Raw genomic sequence first — 18,807 nt, forward strand, 5'->3', positions numbered from 1 at the left:
CCTCGCGGCCTTACCGCGCGCAGCTTTAGTCGGAGGAAGAGAGAAAGAGAGACCGTACATAACGCGGTAACGGCTCAGTACGTACCGCGACGTGGACGCGTCCGTACCGCGCAATCTCGGGTCCTGACTCCACTCTTAACTGGGTCAACCCCTCGAGCGGGATCCCTCTGTGCATTAGCCCTACGAGGGAGAGACCTCGGCAGTAGTAGCGCGCCCGCGGCCAAAGAGCACTGCCGAAAGAGGTGCCCTCGTTTTTCCCTTCCCTTTACGCTCCTCATAAGAAAACTGGGGTCGCCCAGTCGTATTTCGAGTACGGTGCTCATGCTTTCAAATCATAGGGGTGATTTCTCGCATCGTGTTCCGCGACTTTTCGTGGCGGAAAAAAATGGGGGGGGGATTTTCTGTCAGATCCTAATTGCGACCGTGAAGCTCTCGCATACGTGTTTAAGTCAGATAGTTTTGAGTGATTTTTAGGGGATACATCTCATACGACGATAGAATTTATCGATGATCGGATTGACTGGCAGTGAAAGGATATAACTTGGAATATAACATACGGCTCGAACTTAATTAGCGTTTCTAAATGATAGCTCCTATTTTCAGAGGCGAGCTTTTATCGACAGATCCGACAGTTTGCTTCTCACAAATGATTCGTTTCAAGTGACAGCACTTATTATGACAGAATATTTACGTACATGTTCGACTATCATCGTTGGATCGTAATGCAGAGAGATCGTTGAAAACGATCATCCTACTTGAGATAATGATCGTTTTCAACGCGGTTCCCTTTGCGATCTCTTTCGTGTGATTTGCCAGTAGTAGTGCGACAGTCGTAGTACGAAGCCGTCGACGAAATTAGAAGTGATGTGTCTACGACAGCGAATTCGAGTATTTGCGTTGCAATTTTGCGCTCTCTGACGCCTGTCTGTCGGCGCTACGCTCGTCGCAACCAGGTCAAGTGTGCCCGCACCACCGCTGACCTTCACGGTGCAGGTTTCGGGATCTTTTTATCTCGACGGTTAGCGCGCTACATTAACCGCTATAATAACGCGTCACTTTGCCGATGGCATCAAGATTTCGGGAACATATACCTCTAATTTATTACTCCGTTCATTAAGAATAACGTTCCTAGTTTAATTATTTTCTGTTGCCGACAGTGGCGTGCAAATTTCGTGGAATTGAAAGATTTACAGACGGATAGAAAATAAACTGTTTGTTCGGCTTTTAATGGCAAAATACTCACGGAGTTATTTATATATATATATATATTTATATCATGTAATTTCCCAGTCGTTTCTGATATTATTAGATACTTTTAAAACAATGTAACTTTATTACGTTCACTTATTTACTTATCATAATTAAAATTGTTTCAAGGTTCCTTCGTACTTCCGCTTTCACGGCTTTATTCCGCTAAATGTGACATGCAAAATCACTATATATACGTCTGTATACGCTAGAAATAACGTCGGCCTCATGAATAGCATTCTCGTAAGTTGTAACACTCTTGCGGCCGAAGCATTCTTGAAAAATTCACGTTATTTCGCGGTTCCCCTGTCGGAGGTTTTCCAAGATGTGTCGCGGTATAGTAGTTGGCCTCTCTCTCTCTCTCTCTCTCTCTCTCTCTCTCTCTTTCTTTCTCTCTTTATGTTTTAATCCTTTGAAAAATGCGCACCGCATTTCCTTACGGAGTCTCGAAGGACCTCATTCCCCCGGAGTGACGTCGCGTTCTGAAGGATCTGACGGATGTTTCAAACCCGCGCTATACATTCCCTTTAGGGTCACAGCTGTATTTCCGGCAGAAGAGTCCGGAACATTTCCGCGCTCGTTTCTGGAGAGTAATCTCTGGAGGTATGCCTTAGGTAAAACAGGATATGTGCCAACTTGGAGCGGATCCCGGGCCGGGTCGCTTTATTCTTGTGTAAAGTTCCCGTTTATCCCACCGCAAGCGGGATATCCTTCGATCCGCATTCCGTCGAATAGCGCATTTTCATCCATTATTTAAAGATAGACAGTAATTCGTTTATACAGCTAGGATGCACGTGCGGTACAAGTTGTGGCTTGCGATGAGAGCGATATGTTACTGGGCGATAAAATGTGACACGTTGAGCGACAAGGAATCGTTAATGGTTGATTGGAAACAGCGCGACTACTAACCACGCGATAAAATTTGAATGCTCGTCAAACAATTTTGCGCGATTTAGAAAGCTCGTGCGACATACTCGGGACGTGTTCCATTCATCGCGAATGCGTATAAAGGCGGTATTTAATGGAAGCGGATGCGGGAAGCTATGATCGTTTGCGCTCGATGAACGTATTAACGTATTCATTGCTTAAATTTACGAATTTCAAAGGAGCCATTGTAGTCAAATGCATGAAAGCTGGCAACGTTAAAGCGTCTAGTGATTAAACAAATACTTATTCTCTTTTTATTTAGAAAAACTAGTACCGTGTATATCTACATACCTATATATACGTGTACATGTAATTAGGAGACATCAGAATTATCCATTTTCATTTCTCGTGAATTTCGTGTAGGGATGATTGATTTTCATGGTCCTTTGGGAGCCTATCAGAACTCAATACACAGCGGATCCTCACATATATTTGACATTGTACATGTTTCTTATAAATGATAATGCAAAAAAGATTAAGGAAAAATAAAAGGAAGATAACTTAATTTAAGATTAAAAATAATAAGAATAAGAATCAGATCCATGCACGGGTTTGATATAAATATAGCAGACTAGGGAAAGTTGAAACTATTATATATATATATATTATATTATAGATATATATATATAAAATGTGCATCTCAATATATATATAAAGTATACATATACACATAATATCGATCGAAGACAGCGTATTGGCTTTCATCGAACTTGGGTTTTCTTTCGGTCGGCCATATGAGTCCACTTGTCTGCCGTCGATCAAAGAGGGATCCTTGTGAATTCTTCGATGAGAGTCTCTCTTTGAACTCCGGATTCTTTTAAGGATACTTCGCTGTTCACAACATCGCTGAAAACAATCGTGATTCTCGTTCGCCTTTCAAGATAATGTATCACTTGTGTGTGCGCTCTCGCACTACAATCAATACTTTCATTTGTGGTTTAAACGAAAAAGTGACGGTCGTGATTTTTCGCAGATGTTTTGTCATTGTTGTTATTTTTATTGACATTTTTGCGTATTTAAAGGAAAATTGTACGTGAGTGAATTATGTATCGTATTATTGTCATTATTATTTTTTATCATTTAATGTTTGATTAATTATTATTTTTTATGTTATGCGAAAAATTAAATAGATATGATATAGTATTATTAGTACTTATATCGCTGTAAAGCATAAATGGATATTTGCAAAATATAATATTCTAATTTCTACCGTTATATTAATGTTGAACAAAATATATTCATATATAATTTCGCACATCTAATATTTGCAAATAACGATTATTAATATTAATTATATATATCTTCTTTTGATGATTAAATGTTTATTAAAAGCGATTAAATTCGTAAATAAAGGATATGAATGTGTAATAATTTTCTATAATTTATAGACATAATAATTATGAATATTTTGAAATTTTCACATAATTAATCTGTCAAGTTTTATCAAATATATTTGCTGTGGATATTTTGCAGAATATTTTTATCTCTTTTTTTACATCGAGATAATATATCGGTAATATAATCACTATCGATGAGAACGGGCGTCGCGTTCCAAGCTATCTTTAATAAATTTGCTATCGACGTGGTTCGCGATTGTTAGTGAAATCGATGGTTATTAAGGGCGGCCATTTTAATATGTCCCTATTACTTTCCACACGTAGCAACTGTACGTCGCATGGGGGAGAACTAGGAGGTCGAATGGTGTGAGCGTGACCGGAATAAAACAGCGAGAGAACATTGACAGCAAGAATTAAAAGGTGCGCGAACAGTGGCGCGTCTCGAGGGCGACCCTCGATATTCCGTTAATAGATAGTAAAGGATAATGCACGGTGATAAAGGATAACTCCGCGGGTTCCTTGGGATAATACTCCTGCGGAAGGTTTTCTCGATTTTTGCGGACATTCTGCGACGCGACAAAACTAACAAGATGATGGTCCGTGAGATAATTGAGAGACTCTTGAAGGTTTTAGTGCGTTTCTCATATCCTTAAAAATCGCAAACGCGAAGAAATTTGTGAGGATATTTATTTTGGACGAACACTGCCGGTCCTTCGAACCGTTTGACGTGCCTGCATTAATTTCGTGAGTTTTAGTGATATGCTCGGGATTAACAGCGAAATTTTAAGTGCGATACCATCGATTAATTCTATCGTGGGACATCATGGATCATTGAGAATTATTGAAGGTAATTATTACGATGTATCTACGAATAATTTATTTCTATTACTTAAGAATATTTTTTATTAATTTTATTAAGAAATATATTAATTTTTTAAGATGTCATTAAGTTATATCATAGTGATATAACTTTTGCTTATTTATACGAAAACATGGAAAATAGTTACCGCGCGAAAATATTTTCTACAAAGACAATGTCATGAGTTCTTCTTGGTTCACGCCAGAATATATTTGTTCAAGAAACCAATGTACGAGAGCATATAAATTCTTACTTTTCTCTTGCTATTCTTGCTTGGAGGCATTATATCCAACGGAACTTGAGGAAAACCACGCTGTTGAACACGAGACGAAGTAGAATGAATTTTATGACTGTTATAAATATGTAATTAAGTAAAAAATATAAGAAAAAGTTTATGTTTATTGTTATTAGTTATATTTTGAATATCTTTACATGTATATTTTGTATATATCAGAAAGGAAGATAAGGTGATGAGTTGCTAATTTTTCTAAACTAACAATAAATAAGAATTAGATGCTTAGCTCATAAGAAATGTTAACAACAATCTTTTAAGATTTGAGTTTAATCTATAAATATATATATGAGTTTAATCTATAAAAATTAATATGTCATTTTTCTATGATTTTCCTTATGATTTTTATATTTTTTGATTTTTCTATATTTCAAGAAGAACACAAAGTTAAGTTTCTGCTTTACTTAATTAGTTAATTTTAATCAGAATAACACTATATACACTACTACTTTAAGATATTATTTTACTACATTATCTTTAGGAAAAGTACTTCATTTATGCGTCAGCTTTATCTATAAATCCGGAGCGGATAAATCCGCCGCGCGACTTTGTTCGATTATTCGGCGGAAAATCTTGGAAATTTGTGCGACGTTGTGTAAATGGAACGTTGGTTTCACGCTGCTGTATATCGCTGATTTTACCGTACGATAAGTATCGCGGATGCTAGAGAACCGGAAATTCCCACAATCTGCCGATCCCGCGTCGATCCTTTTACACCCTCTTCCGAATAAATCCGCTTCTGCACTCTCGCTGTGTTGTTGCTCAGCCTATTCTTCCGCACACATTCTCGTGTTCTCTTTCATCAAGCCTTTTTCCTTCACTTCTTTCATTTTTTCGTTGCTCGTTTCTGTCGACATTGTTGTTGGAAAGTATAGCTGTCCGCATGTTGTACTATAGAACAGAGAAAAGAGAAGAGAGAGAGAGAGAGAGAGAGAGAGAGAGAGAGAGAGAGAAGGAAGATTGCAGCATTGCTTTCATGTCAATATGATCGACATTAAAAAAATTTATCCATCTTTTAATTTTTTGATTAAAAATATTATTTTTGTAAATGAAGTATAACAAATTAAAATGTCAACAAAAATATAGCATTTTGTAAATTTATGGAAATTATTAAAAAATAATTTTCTATAAAATTGCCAAATTAAAAATATTGATAAAAATGCAGTATTTTATGAATTTATGGAAATTATTAAAAAATAGTTTCCTACAAAGTAGAACATACATGTGCACATACAAATAACGTGCGATTTATTAATAACATGTAGTTTATATTAGTTTGTTTACATTTCATATTGTTAACTATTATTCTCTCATTAATCAACAAGTACGCAAATTTTTTTCAATGTTTTTCATGTGCAGTTCTTTTAGAATATTTTTATCAAATATTTAAGATTAAATAAAATATAGAGCATTGTATTTTTAAATAGGTAATATTCATGTATATATGTATGTATTTTTTAAATATTGTTTCTTTTCTATATTATATACATACATTATAGTGAAGAACCTCATATTTATACTATATGCATGAAAATTTTATTCACAATATGTTTGCCCATCTGCTTCACCATCTAGCCTCTTATTCAAAATTTTATTACTTATCCTGTACTTTACGATCTTGTTTCTCTTCTTCTTCTTCTCTTTCTTCTACCTTGTACTTTCATCTGAAAATATTCATGGAAGTAAGAAGAGCAAGAGAAGTTATTGTATGCTGTGAAATACTTTTCAGAGATCAGCCACGTTGATTCTTTTATTGCCGGTTCGATAAGTCTTGAACTTTCGCACTTTCGTCATAAGATTTCTCTTCTGTCGCTTCTAAGAATCTTTCCCAAAGATATCGTCGTTTTCTTGACATTGTAATACGAGTCCGTCACGCGCATAAAGATAAAAAGAGAAACGTTGATTGCTCAAATCTTCGAATGAGCGTTAAATAAGGCTAATTAGGAATATCGATATCCGATATACTGATTAATTTATCAACTTACCGTTTTAAGAACATTTAAGTATAAAATAATTAAACAAATTTAGGTACATTCGAAGACACAAAAAAGAAATATCTTGTAAAAGATTTATTTATAGAAATAACATTTAATAACTTTTTTTATATTATATTTTTTTAATTTTTTATTCAGTAAAATTTATTTCAGAAAAAATATGTTTGATTTATAGATAATATTCTATGATCGTAAGTTTCAATTCTTTTGCAAAAATATTTGGCATTTTTTTTCTCTTCTTATTTAAATATCGTTAACTTTGAGAGATTAAAGGCATCTCACTGTAGAATTTTCAGCAGTGCTGGTCCTTCTTTCCTTCTTTCCATCGATAAATCGCGAACTTTGGTAGATTCGTCACGAAATTTCTTCGCAATCACTCTTGTAAATCTTACAAGAGAGCGTTGGAAGTCTGTTTCATTTTTTTCTGTGTCACATCGTGATAGGAGCGCCGGCACGACGGATTTGTTCGAATCCTCCCGATCTCTCAGTCCTCTTTTTTTCCATTGCGTAAAAATACTGCTTCTACGCGAAAAAGGTCGATACGGGGAAGTTCCTCGTAAGACGTTTCTTTCGTTTCTGGATCCGATAAATCTTAAACTTTGACGTTTTTATTACGTAACTCTTTGCTACCACGTGCGCATAAATTCTTTCGACTTTCCTGATTTACACAGAGGCTTCATCTCTTCGCAATCACATCGTGGCTTCCTGTATCGCGATCTCATTCTCTTATTAGCCCTTCCTTTTAGAATCGCGCTTACGTCAGACACGTGCTACGTGCAGTAGCACGTAGGTTTTTTTATTTGTCTCACAGCAAAACGTGTTTTCGTTGAGCGTGCAATTTCATTTTTGAGAGACGGAAACCTCTCTTCAACAACTCCGCGTTCGGTTTGTCCGATAAATCTCGAACGCTTCGGCGATAATCCATAAATCTCGCCTCAGCAAACTCTCGTCCGTCGACTTTTCGACGTCTTGACCGCAGCATCGACGTCTCTGTCTTACAGGGGACCGTTCTTTCTTCGTCTTCGTGGTTCGTTTTGCTCGGGCTCCGCTCCGTCTCTCGGGTGAAAATATTTTTACGTGGCAGAAGTTTTCGAGGGCGCGCGCGGGCGTCGTCGCGTCGTTTCGCTCTTGTAACTATCAGTCCGATAAATCTCCAACTTCGGGAGAGGCCGCCATGTTCCATAAATTTGCCAGTCTGTTCTCCGTGAACTCTCATCGCCGTCCGACTTTTCCGTGTCTTGACCGGCACCCTGACGCATCGTGTCCATTGCCCGATATCACCGATCAATGTCGAGTTTAGAAACGCATCTCTTGAACTATCCCCCCCCCCTCTTCCCCCTTTCACGTACTTTCTTTTCGATATCTTTTCCTTCTCTCTTTCCTTCTCCCGTTCATCTCTTCTCACTTAATCATCGCTGTTTCTGTTATCAGCGCGATACCCCGGTGGTAGTCGAATATCAGGCAGCTTCTATCTCGGTTTTTTGCCGTTCAACCCCGAAATCCAGCTTACCTCGCAGTTTTCGTCGGCGTCTCCCGTCGTATCCCTCACGACAAAATTTTTTCGGCGAACGCGTAAATACGCCACGACAGCACGAACAGCAGCGATGCGGCCAAACTTCCTGTCTGCGATTCTTGTAACAAGCCGCGCCCTCGACGACTCGGGACATGCCGACGTTTCCAACGTAAACTTGAAAAAAAGTTTGCGCATCTTGTTTTACATGTATGAGCCGCATTGCATACGTAGCGGATATTCGGGAATTTATATGCAATACTTTTTTGCATTGCCAATAAATATATTCGTGCACACGTAGCCAGCCGAACGAACGTTAATCTAAATTCGCGATATTATCATCGTAATACGGCATATTTCTCTTTTCTCACGCCTTATAAAGGAGTAAGGAGGCTCTAAATTCGATAACGCCCCCCTCCGGCGTTAGACTTTGCCTCCATCGCCTTTCGGGACCGGAATTCGAGGACAGTATCCCAATTTACGATGCGGCTTTACGTCCCGGCGGGAAACTCGAAAATGACTCGACGTAATCCTCGTAAATTTTGCGAAGCACCGTCGAAAAAGAAAAACAAAGGGAGAATCTCGATGGAGTTCTCTTCCACTGCCTACTTATCAGTGGCAGACGCTGCCGATCCCCACGGGAAAAATTTTTCTCTCCCTGGACAAAGGAATAAAATTTTTACGAGCTCTTTGGCCGCTGGAAATCAGATAAACTCTCTGACTGAAGCTCGTGATTAGATGGAATCGAATGATTGCGTGATGCTTGCGATGGCACGTACAGAATATTTTGGAAAACGAAATACAAATTCAAAACTGTACTACTGTTTTACAAAATTATAAAAGGCAACGTAATATTTAAAAGAGAATTATTTTAATAATCGACTATTTATTTAGATGGAATTTATTTTAAACAATAGCAAATATTAGAATACCAATATTTGGGAAAAAAGGCGATTTCTTTCACTTTTTACAAAATAATTTTCCAGCGCACTTTCATAATTTCGCTCTTTTTATAATTTCGCTGAGAAAAACAGAGAGAAGAAACAAAAAACTTGTAACTTTAATCTTTATCGTTTTGACATATTTCGTTAAGTAAACTCTACGGAACATTGATTGCTTCGTTAAAACGAGTAGCCAGTTGAAAGCTGGCTTTTGATGTGGCTTCAATTTTTCTTTTCTGAGTATACGGAACTATAATGATGTCCGATTTTCTATATCTTTTCTATATCTCTTTCTAGATGTATATATATATATATATATATATATATATATATATATGTGTATATATATATATATATATATATATATATATATATGTGTGTGTATATTACACGTTCTGTTCGCGGCCAACTGCTACAAAGTCTGCTATTTCTGAGGTGCTTATCGTATCGCTTTAACCCCGATTTCTGCGCTCCGATACGACACGCACATATCACGCTAACCCAAGCTATCTCTCGCAACTTCACCTACATATTATCTATGTGATCTCGATCTGACATTTGAAAAAAGTTTTTAATAACGTGTTCCCTTGATATCAAACGTAAAGTGATACATGTAAGTGCAAAAGGAAAGAAAACACAGATGATAAATACTAATGGAGATATATTTTGAAAACGAAACTAGAATAACTGCTGTCTAACTTTCAGACTGCATAAAATGTACGATATGTATACGTCGTTAAATACTATATTAGAAATGTTCACAACAAAGTTTGAATTTTTTTATATTTAATTAAACATAACTAATGCAAAAAATAAATATTATTTAAACCAAGGCGCTATAATAATCAGGTTATAGCAAATTTACTTTGTTATGTTTGATTATTTAAATATTATAAAATATATATATCTTTTTATGTAATATTTATATTGTTGTTCAGACATTTTAATTGTGTAGTTCAAATTTGTATAATTTCTGTTATTTTATTTTATGTTAATTTGAAATTGAATTTGAATATTGTGACTTGAATAACATAATTTTACTTTATAATTGCAATTTTAAAAAATTATAATCTATTGTTGTTTTTAGGAAGTGTCGTGAAACTCGTGATCTGCGTTGTTCACCTTTCATGTCAAAAATAATACGCCGCGTAGAAGTGTCACGAAATTCCTTCTCGGACATCATCGATATCGTGCAACAAAGAATAAATCATAAAACGAGCATCGAGGGAAGGTGCGATCATCACTCGGCATGAAGAGTGAGTATTGTCTTAATTTAAACCATTTTTATCACACATGCGTCGCGAGTAAAATTATTGAAGAAAATATTATCGCGACACAAATGAAGTAAAGTGTTCTATGCAATTATTTATTGCGATTATTTCACTGCGATTTGCAGCAATTAAAGAAAAACATTATCGCACGATGTAAATAAATAAAATATCGTATGCGATTATTTATGCGCGAGTTCCGCTGTGATTTGTCCAATTCCGCAGGAAATTACGAGAATATAATTCGGTCGTAGGTACGTGCTACATTTTCAAAAAACGTTATTTCTGACCGCAAGTAATTTATTAGACATTTGGGAATTCTATTTTTTGTTTAAAAAACAGATGGTTGACGTAGTCGAGCAGCGAGACAAGCAATCAAAAACACGCTTGACTACTTTGTCGACGTAACCGTGTCCCAGGAGACACGCGTGAATGCGAAAACCAAACGAGCGGTGACCGTACGTGTGCACAAGTTCACTTCGCTGTTTTATGGACAGGCGATTTGATGAATTACATTGAATAACGATTCATTTCTCGTGCAAATAAATTTTGCGGCGCGCAGTTTAATAACGCCGATAAAAATCTTTCTCCATGTGCGGCTTACAATTAAATTCGGTGCCAGCTTATATCAGTATGGATTGAGTGTATTGGGAAAGCATATGCAAAATTTAACCGTGTAACCAGTTACAGTAAGCGACTTCTTTACAATTTTATTTTTGCGAATTCTCTATCGCTTCACATGATTTAAAAATTATTTCACATTACGTAATAATAAAAGAGTATCGATTACAATAGAACTTCCATCATTTGAATTTTCATTTTGTTATCCAAATATTTTGCTCTGAAAAGTTTGAAAGCTTTAATACTCGCGTGAAATCATTTTTAATAGCGCCATTTTGTTCCGAATATTCCTTTCTCTATTGACATAGAAGTATTTCACGTAAAAGACGTGTGCGATTAAAAAAAATTGTACATGAATATTTTAAATATTTATTATTTTTCCAAAATAAATCAATGTTAATATTGCGAAAGATATTTTAATTTAATCTATTCGGATGATATTATATTATTCTATAATTATAATATTATTTTTATTATTAATTCGAATAATAAAGATAATATTGTAAATTACTTATAAAATGGCACTAGATATGAGCAGATACTATATTATCTAGTTCTCAGAATTATATTTTACGTGCTATCGAAATATCACTTAAAATGCAAAGTGACGGCAGTATCGCGATCAGTGATGAGTATGCACATGGTTAGTGGATTACACCCTTTGGTGGTTTATGCGCTCCCGGAAGTATGTATCAAAGTCCCCGGCGGCAACTCCGTGAAAATTTCCGGAATTTCACGTTGGTTCTGCGAAAAGCGAATCCAGGAGCAAGCATTACGTGGCCATAGAGTAACAGCTGTTTTGCATTGCAACCTAATTAGCTGATAGTGCGTTCACATAAAATTAAATTCAACATTTCAGTGACGTTGAAAATCGTTGGTCATTCCCGATCTTAAAGCTTTGACCGCAAAGTACCTTTGGAATTTATGATAATTACTTTTATAAAATAGATAAAAAAATTTGACTTTGGGTAATCATCCACTAATTAAGAAGTAAATCATTAGCCAAATAGCCATTCATTATTCATAAAAGCAAGCTATTTGAGTTACGCAGTAGGCTTTGTTAGAACGATAATTTGCAACAATGTTTTGTTAATACGACACTAATTAGTAATTATGAAGTAGGAAAGGAAAAATTAGAGACAAAATTTTGAACGTATTGGGAAACTGATGGATAAAATTCTGCATAATAGAATCAAATCAAATAACACACCGTGCAAACTTGTTTCTGGTACTGTTAAGGAACTGCTAAAGAATTTCTTTGAAATGTTTGAAACTGTGGAAATGAATTGTTTCTACTCGAAGGAAATTCTTATTGGTATGTTGATACTTTGCTATTTTATCCCAAGTTACTTACTTTATAAAGTTATTTTATGAAAATAGAAGTTAATGAAATTGTATAAAATTAATGAACAACAGATATTTGTTCAATTATGTTCATTCCTAATGTCGGACTGTGTCGAATAATCGAATATGAAGTAACTGGAGGTACGATCCAAGATGCGTCCCGGAGCATGCTAATCGAATCTTGTCTCTGTCTATTATAATTAAAGTCCTCCTCGCTCAATTGGCCCCATGTGGCAATCGCAAAATTCGACAAATCTGAAATTAAATGACAGGATAGTGACGATTACATACTTTTTTAAAATTTTCATTGACGTATCTTGCGATTGAAATATTAGAAAATGATTTGCAAGTATCGTCACATCACTAAATATTTATTATGATAGGTAAATTTATGTGTTAAGAAGGCAATGCGATGTTGATTTGACCAACTAAATGTTGATAAAAATATTTTATTGAAATGATCATTATCCAAATGTGAAAGAAATTTTATATTCTAATTTTTTTAAATATTAAACGAGTAAAGCCAATAGTTTAAATGATTTTAATTAGTCTCAAGTGAACATACATGGAAATTAATAATCGACTAATTTTTATGTAAAAAGCGCACAAGTACATGCCGCTAAGTACAGCAATTAGCTTTTAGCTGCCTCAGCTGCGTATCGGCTGATGCGAAGTGCAAATCTCTGTGCGACTGATCCCACGATTAACTATCACCCTTATGTGACGGTTATTTGTGTGTGTGTGTGTGTGTGTGTGTGTGTGTGTGTGTGTAAGTGTATGTCGCAAACGGTACACGGTTATCGCAAATCCGATACTGAATTATCTTGATAGCGGATCCCAGCTTGCATGTACTCATCCATAAATCGTTTCGCCTGCTTTCTATCGTATGAACGCGTGACGTGAACCCGAATTAACAGCCACTTTGAATCTTTCGACAGTCGGACTGTGCGATACACAATTGCACGGATGTTCATTATAAACCGATTGAGATACGCTAAGCCTTCCCTTGCTTTCTATTGCCTCTCGAAATTGAAATAAAAAATTAAAAAACACGTATAGCAGTTTTGATCGCGTGATATTATACTGTGAGATAATATGTAATTAATATTAAATTAATAAGTAATTAAGTATACACAAGTGATTTTAATATAGAATCACTAGCCTATGTGCTTAATAAAGTTGATGAGTATATCTCACTTATACCATCGTACATCTCTCTTTACATTACGTTTATTCAGCGCATTGTCATTGGTTCGGAAAACGTATTACAGATCACAGACTTGATAATGAATTATCTCTGATAATACACAGTTGAGAGGCAGTTGAGAGGCCGTTCACATGGAGGATAAATTGTTTCCGTTGTTTTTGTCACGTTATAATATAAACGGCGGTATGCACGCGAATTTACATCGCTTTAATTACATCTTCTTGTGATGAATATTTTGCCCAGAGCAGTGCAAATGTTCCACAAATATTTGTCTCGCCGGCTTTTAAATGCGCGGGCATGATTGCGCGAAATTTCAGCAGAAAAGGCGTTTGCATAAACGGTAAAGTTGCGTACTATCCACGTTACTATTGCATGCATTCCATCATACAAGTTGCACTTTGAAGAGAGACATTGAAATTGTTGACGTTCCAAAACTACGCTGCAGTATGAAAAAAAAAAAAAAGAGAAACTTTCTTATTACGATGTAATATTTTTATTTTGTTTTACTTTTAATTATTTGAATATAATTTCGACGTAATACGTTGTTTACATTTGTTAAGAAGAAAGTTTCGCTCGCAAGACGTTTCTTTAAATTTATTTCATGTTTGCAACTCTAGGGTTTCTAGAACTGCTTGTAATTTACGTTTTAATTTAAATTACTTTTATTAAAACTGCATTTCTTTCCTACTTTTGCTAATGGCTTAGTTCTTGCATATTTAAAATCGTAATGTACGCTCATACATATTGCAATATTATGTTTTTGATTTAATTACACAGTTTTAAATGAATATTAAAGTAAATTTAATATATTTAACATGGCTATCTATATAAAGAATATATTTTAAGAAATTGCTACGAGAAATATTCATACGTGTATCAATTTTATAGAATAAATGTGGAGATATAATATCATCTTTAGTATCTTTCTTGGAGGAATGAGTCGGGTTGACGGAAAAGAAACCTCTGACAGAGACGGATGTGTGGGTGATCAATTCTCATTTTAGAGATAATAAAATTACTGCTGCTTTAATATCCCGCATTAGTTCAAGATTCGCATTCGTCAAATTATGATATTACAAATAAAATTATGGACCAGAGGTTTTATTATTAATTTCTATCCGATTTATAATCTTTAGATTATAGAAGAATTTTAACATAATTTTTAGTTCTAATTAGAAAATTAATTAATAGATTACATATTATTTAACCTTGCATTTTTTATATACTAAATATATTTTTTATACATAGAACATATTTTGTAACACATAATTCCTCTCAATTATATATCTTTCTCTTTACACCATCTAATTTTTAGAAAGCGGAATAATTGAGCTAATATAATAAACAATGTACAGTCGTGTCGAATTCCCAATATTCTCCAGGAACACTCTTATGCAATATCTCCTGTTATTAACAAAGAGTCAGACTCAAAGTTATGCAATAATACCGTTTCGCCATAGGCAACTCTAGTTCTACGAGTTCCCGCAACTTTCAAGTATTACTCGCTCATAACTTTCCTCTATCGGGCTTTAAATGCTTCTTTCCGAGGATGACGGGTTTTAAAAGCTGTCGCGGATTTAGGGCAGGTCAATTAAAATTTCAAAATAAATTTTTTTTCACGCAATCTGAAATGTAATTAAATAAGAAGAACATAGCGCGCAACGTAATTAACAAATTTTAATGACTTTGGAAAATGTTTGGTAGCATTTATGATAAAGTTTTTGCTGCGTAATTATATCATGATTATTATTACGTAAAGTATAATATCGGTTCATTATACACGAGAGAGAGAGAGAGAGAGAGAACTTTATTTGGAATCTACTACAGTATAATATTAAAATTTCAGAAATCTTATTAATTGCTTGATGAAAGTTCTAACGAGATGAGAACTGTGTTTAATTTAATAAATACTTCATTTAAGTTCCGGAATATCGAGAGGACTTTAAGCTCGCTCAAAGCAAACGGGAGTTTCGGGAGGAGATAGCGAGAAGGAAGTAGTAAGTGTTAATGAGAAGGATAATCCTTTAGTTTTATCCTGCGAAATCCGTATCTGTATTCCATTGCTGACTATGTTATCCACATTTGCCAGATGTAATGTTTGTTCGGGACTAATTTGGTCTTGAAAACTTTTGGCATTGTATGTCGAAAGACTATTTAATCCTAATCAGTCATGAATACCCTTATCAGTAAGACGAGGGTAATGATCCTTTAGTTGGTCGGTAAATAACATACTAATACAATAGCGTACAATACTATTAATTATCTCTTCAGAATATTATTTTGTAATGATATTGTAACTTTGATTAAGAAATTGTTAAGTATAAAAATTTTTCTACATTAACTCCGATTTATCAATATCTAAATTCTTGTTAGTAATAGCGCATTTTATTATTTGTCTTTGTAGCAGTGTAGCACTATAGTATATGTTTGAACCAAGAGATATATCTGGAAGATTCAGCGCACTAGAAGAGTGACGATTTTTAATTATTCTCGTAGATTGTGCCTCGCGCAAAACAACAATATTTAAAGCCGTATTTTTACAATTCCTCTCCTCTTCTTGCATTTGCCTCTTTTCATTCGCGAGGAGAGATCAATATTCTCATGAAAATTCAAGCATCGCACGCGAGATGGTCGGTGATTTCGAGAGCCAAATATAACTTGGAAAACTAATAATTTTTTTCCCATAGAGATGACTGATTCGCATTTGGACGTAACAAACTCACGAATCTGAGCACAGTACATTGCGGACATTTATATATATATATTTGCTGGTCACACACACATACTTGTATGTACATGTTATCATAAATTAAATATTTGAAGAAAATATTTGAAAGCGATTTGAAAGTAAAACTGAAAAATAAAAGTTAAAAATAAAAAGTAAAAATAAAAGTTTTCTTTGAAATAAACGAAAATCAACTAAAAGCTAAAATTCATTTCATTTATATCATTATTAATAAAAAAAAAATCATAATTTGGAATTCAACGAGATGAAGTTTGCGATGTCTAGCAAAGCTCGCAATTGACTTACCACTTTGTAAATAATCGATAAATCGGTTATTGCTATTTGCCCTTTGAATCCGGAAACAGGATTAGTTCCTTGCATATGCCAGCTCGATAGGATGTGTTTTAGAATTGATTCGTGACCTTCTTGCGTACGTTCTAGATCTCAGCAGCCGCAAAATGCGGCCTACTTAAACTTTCTTCCGCAATCAAGATGCTAACAAACGCGACCGACATTTTTTTTGTATTCCGCAATTGTAAAGGAAATGTTTTGCTTTAAATTTTGATAACGTATAATTACAATATTTTCGAATATTTTACGTGATAATTACAATATTTTCGAATATTTTAAAATTAAAAACGATAGAGAACGAAAGAAGCAAATTTTTTTAATTCATTAATTCCTTTTATTATAATTAAATAGAATTGATATTATATATCTAATTATCTTTCTCAATTACCAGCTTTAAACGATTTTACGATTTTACTATCACGTAATGTCTCGTACGTAAAGTCAGTATATAAATATATCGTTCATTGTGTATAATCTACTAAAGATACTCGGTTTATTTTTACCGTGATAAATCTTCTTATTATACATCTCTCTTTATCTTACTTTTATTACTTTCTCTTTTCTAAAATAAAGTAGGTTCGTCCATGTATTTACAACCCTTGTTTCTTTTATTCATAACTTATCTGTAATATATTTCAATTGTTTACACATTTTATTTTCTCCCTCATCTTTTTCATCTTTCTATAATATTGCATGTTATATAAATGATAGAATTACTTTCTACGATTATATGATTTATGATTATATGATTTTCTTCTATTTTTGTGGCACGATGATATTTTTTTTTCTCTCTTCATTTTCCTTCTTTTTGTCTCATCTATTTTTACACTTCAAAATCTATTTTCAAACAACTCCCGCAAAATGATAATTAGCTGGATTAGCGATTGCGTTTAATCCGACAGATTAATTAGCGTTTGTGTATTCGTTCGTGATTCTCTTTTTTTTTAAACTGACCTAGTTTTATCAACATGTTTTGCGTTGGCGGTGCTTTATTAAACTCCATTCGCGACCAGTTTTTTATTCTCTGCCTGTGACCATTTTCCATAGGATTTTTCTTTCTATTCGTACTACAACTGCAAAGCGCACGTTTCACGACTTCGCGAAAAATCTCTCTTTAGGAAAACTGACTAAACTTTCAAATAAAATGTACAAGAGAATCAGTGAATCGTCGAGTTGGCAGAATATCTCTGGCATTTTACGTCTTTGGAAACAAGATTTATGGACATCAAAGCGGAATGAAGCGTGTACTGCAAAAAGGTAAAAAAGTAATTTTAAAAAATATAATATATAAATATAAAAATGTACGAGTGACAAAAACTTCATAAAAATTAAAATATAAAAGAAAATGAAAACATGACATTGACTGATGTAATAACATACTAAACACGTTTTTTAGGAGGAAAAAGTAAAAATGTAAAAATGTAAAAATGTAAATGAAAGAAGTGAAGTGACATAATTCGTGTAATTTGTTAATTTATGTATCCTAATTAATGTATTCTAATAAACCGTTAGGTAGTCAAAGACAAGTCTTTCTTTTTGGAAGTGCATTTTACGATGAATTACTTTGTGATGTCAGCAATATATTTAAAAGCGTTCGATCGATAGTGAAGTAGGGACTGCAAAGTACAGACGTACTTTTCACTTATCGCTTCCGATCATCCGAAGGCACTTCGATCATTCGAACGATAGATCGAGTCCTTTTACTCGCGTTTAGAGTCTCACGGGACGTTTCGAGTAAGTTTTCCAATTGCTCGATTCGTTTCCGTCAATAGGTATAAATGTTGATTTTACAATCCAACCGTAACGTCAACGCGGGAAACTCAGCGACAAAAAATCAATATAAATTAAACATCGTTATTGAATGTCTTTAAGAGTTGCATATAAAAATAGCTTTATTATCTTTAATCATCCATTTGAATACATAAATATTTTAGATTTTTAGAATAGACAATTTTTCCATTTATATTTTGCAAGAAATCTATTAATTATAAATAAAATGGATAAAATTTATATTTTATATTATAGGATATAAAATATAATAATATAATAAAAATAATCAACAGAAAAATTATCAAATAAATATAACAATGTTATATATATTGATAAATTGATATTATTTGATAAATAGAATAAATAACGTTTATGTTTGCTCAATTTTCTGTCATTATCAGAAATTTGCCATT

General features: G+C 34.2%; 1 protein-coding gene across 9 annotated transcripts in view; it reads left to right on the top strand.

Moving 5' to 3' along the window:
• The first annotated feature begins 83 nt into the window (after window positions 1-83).
• LOC105422507 (uncharacterized) overlaps window positions 84-18,807 on the top strand; it is a 142,987-nt gene continuing 124,263 nt past the window's right edge. The window contains exons 1-4 of one of the 9 annotated variants that reach the window (XM_089079573.1): window positions 84-242; window positions 2,998-3,208; window positions 3,837-4,359; window positions 10,196-10,364. In XM_089079573.1, coding sequence (XP_088935699.1) covers window positions 10,358-10,364 — 7 coding nt within the window. In that variant the 5' untranslated portion in view covers window positions 84-242; window positions 2,998-3,208; window positions 3,837-4,359; window positions 10,196-10,357. Of the gene's footprint in view, window positions 3,209-3,836; window positions 4,360-9,680; window positions 9,826-10,195; window positions 10,365-18,807 lie in introns of those variants that run through there. The other 8 variants (XM_089079575.1, XM_089079576.1, XM_089079570.1 and 5 more) reach the window with 8 other exon arrangements.

This window comes from Pogonomyrmex barbatus, unplaced genomic scaffold (genome assembly GCF_055798465.1).
Source record: "Pogonomyrmex barbatus isolate J1 unplaced genomic scaffold, ASM5579846v1 scaffold3, whole genome shotgun sequence".
Classification (NCBI taxonomy): Eukaryota; Metazoa; Arthropoda; class Insecta; order Hymenoptera; family Formicidae; genus Pogonomyrmex; species Pogonomyrmex barbatus.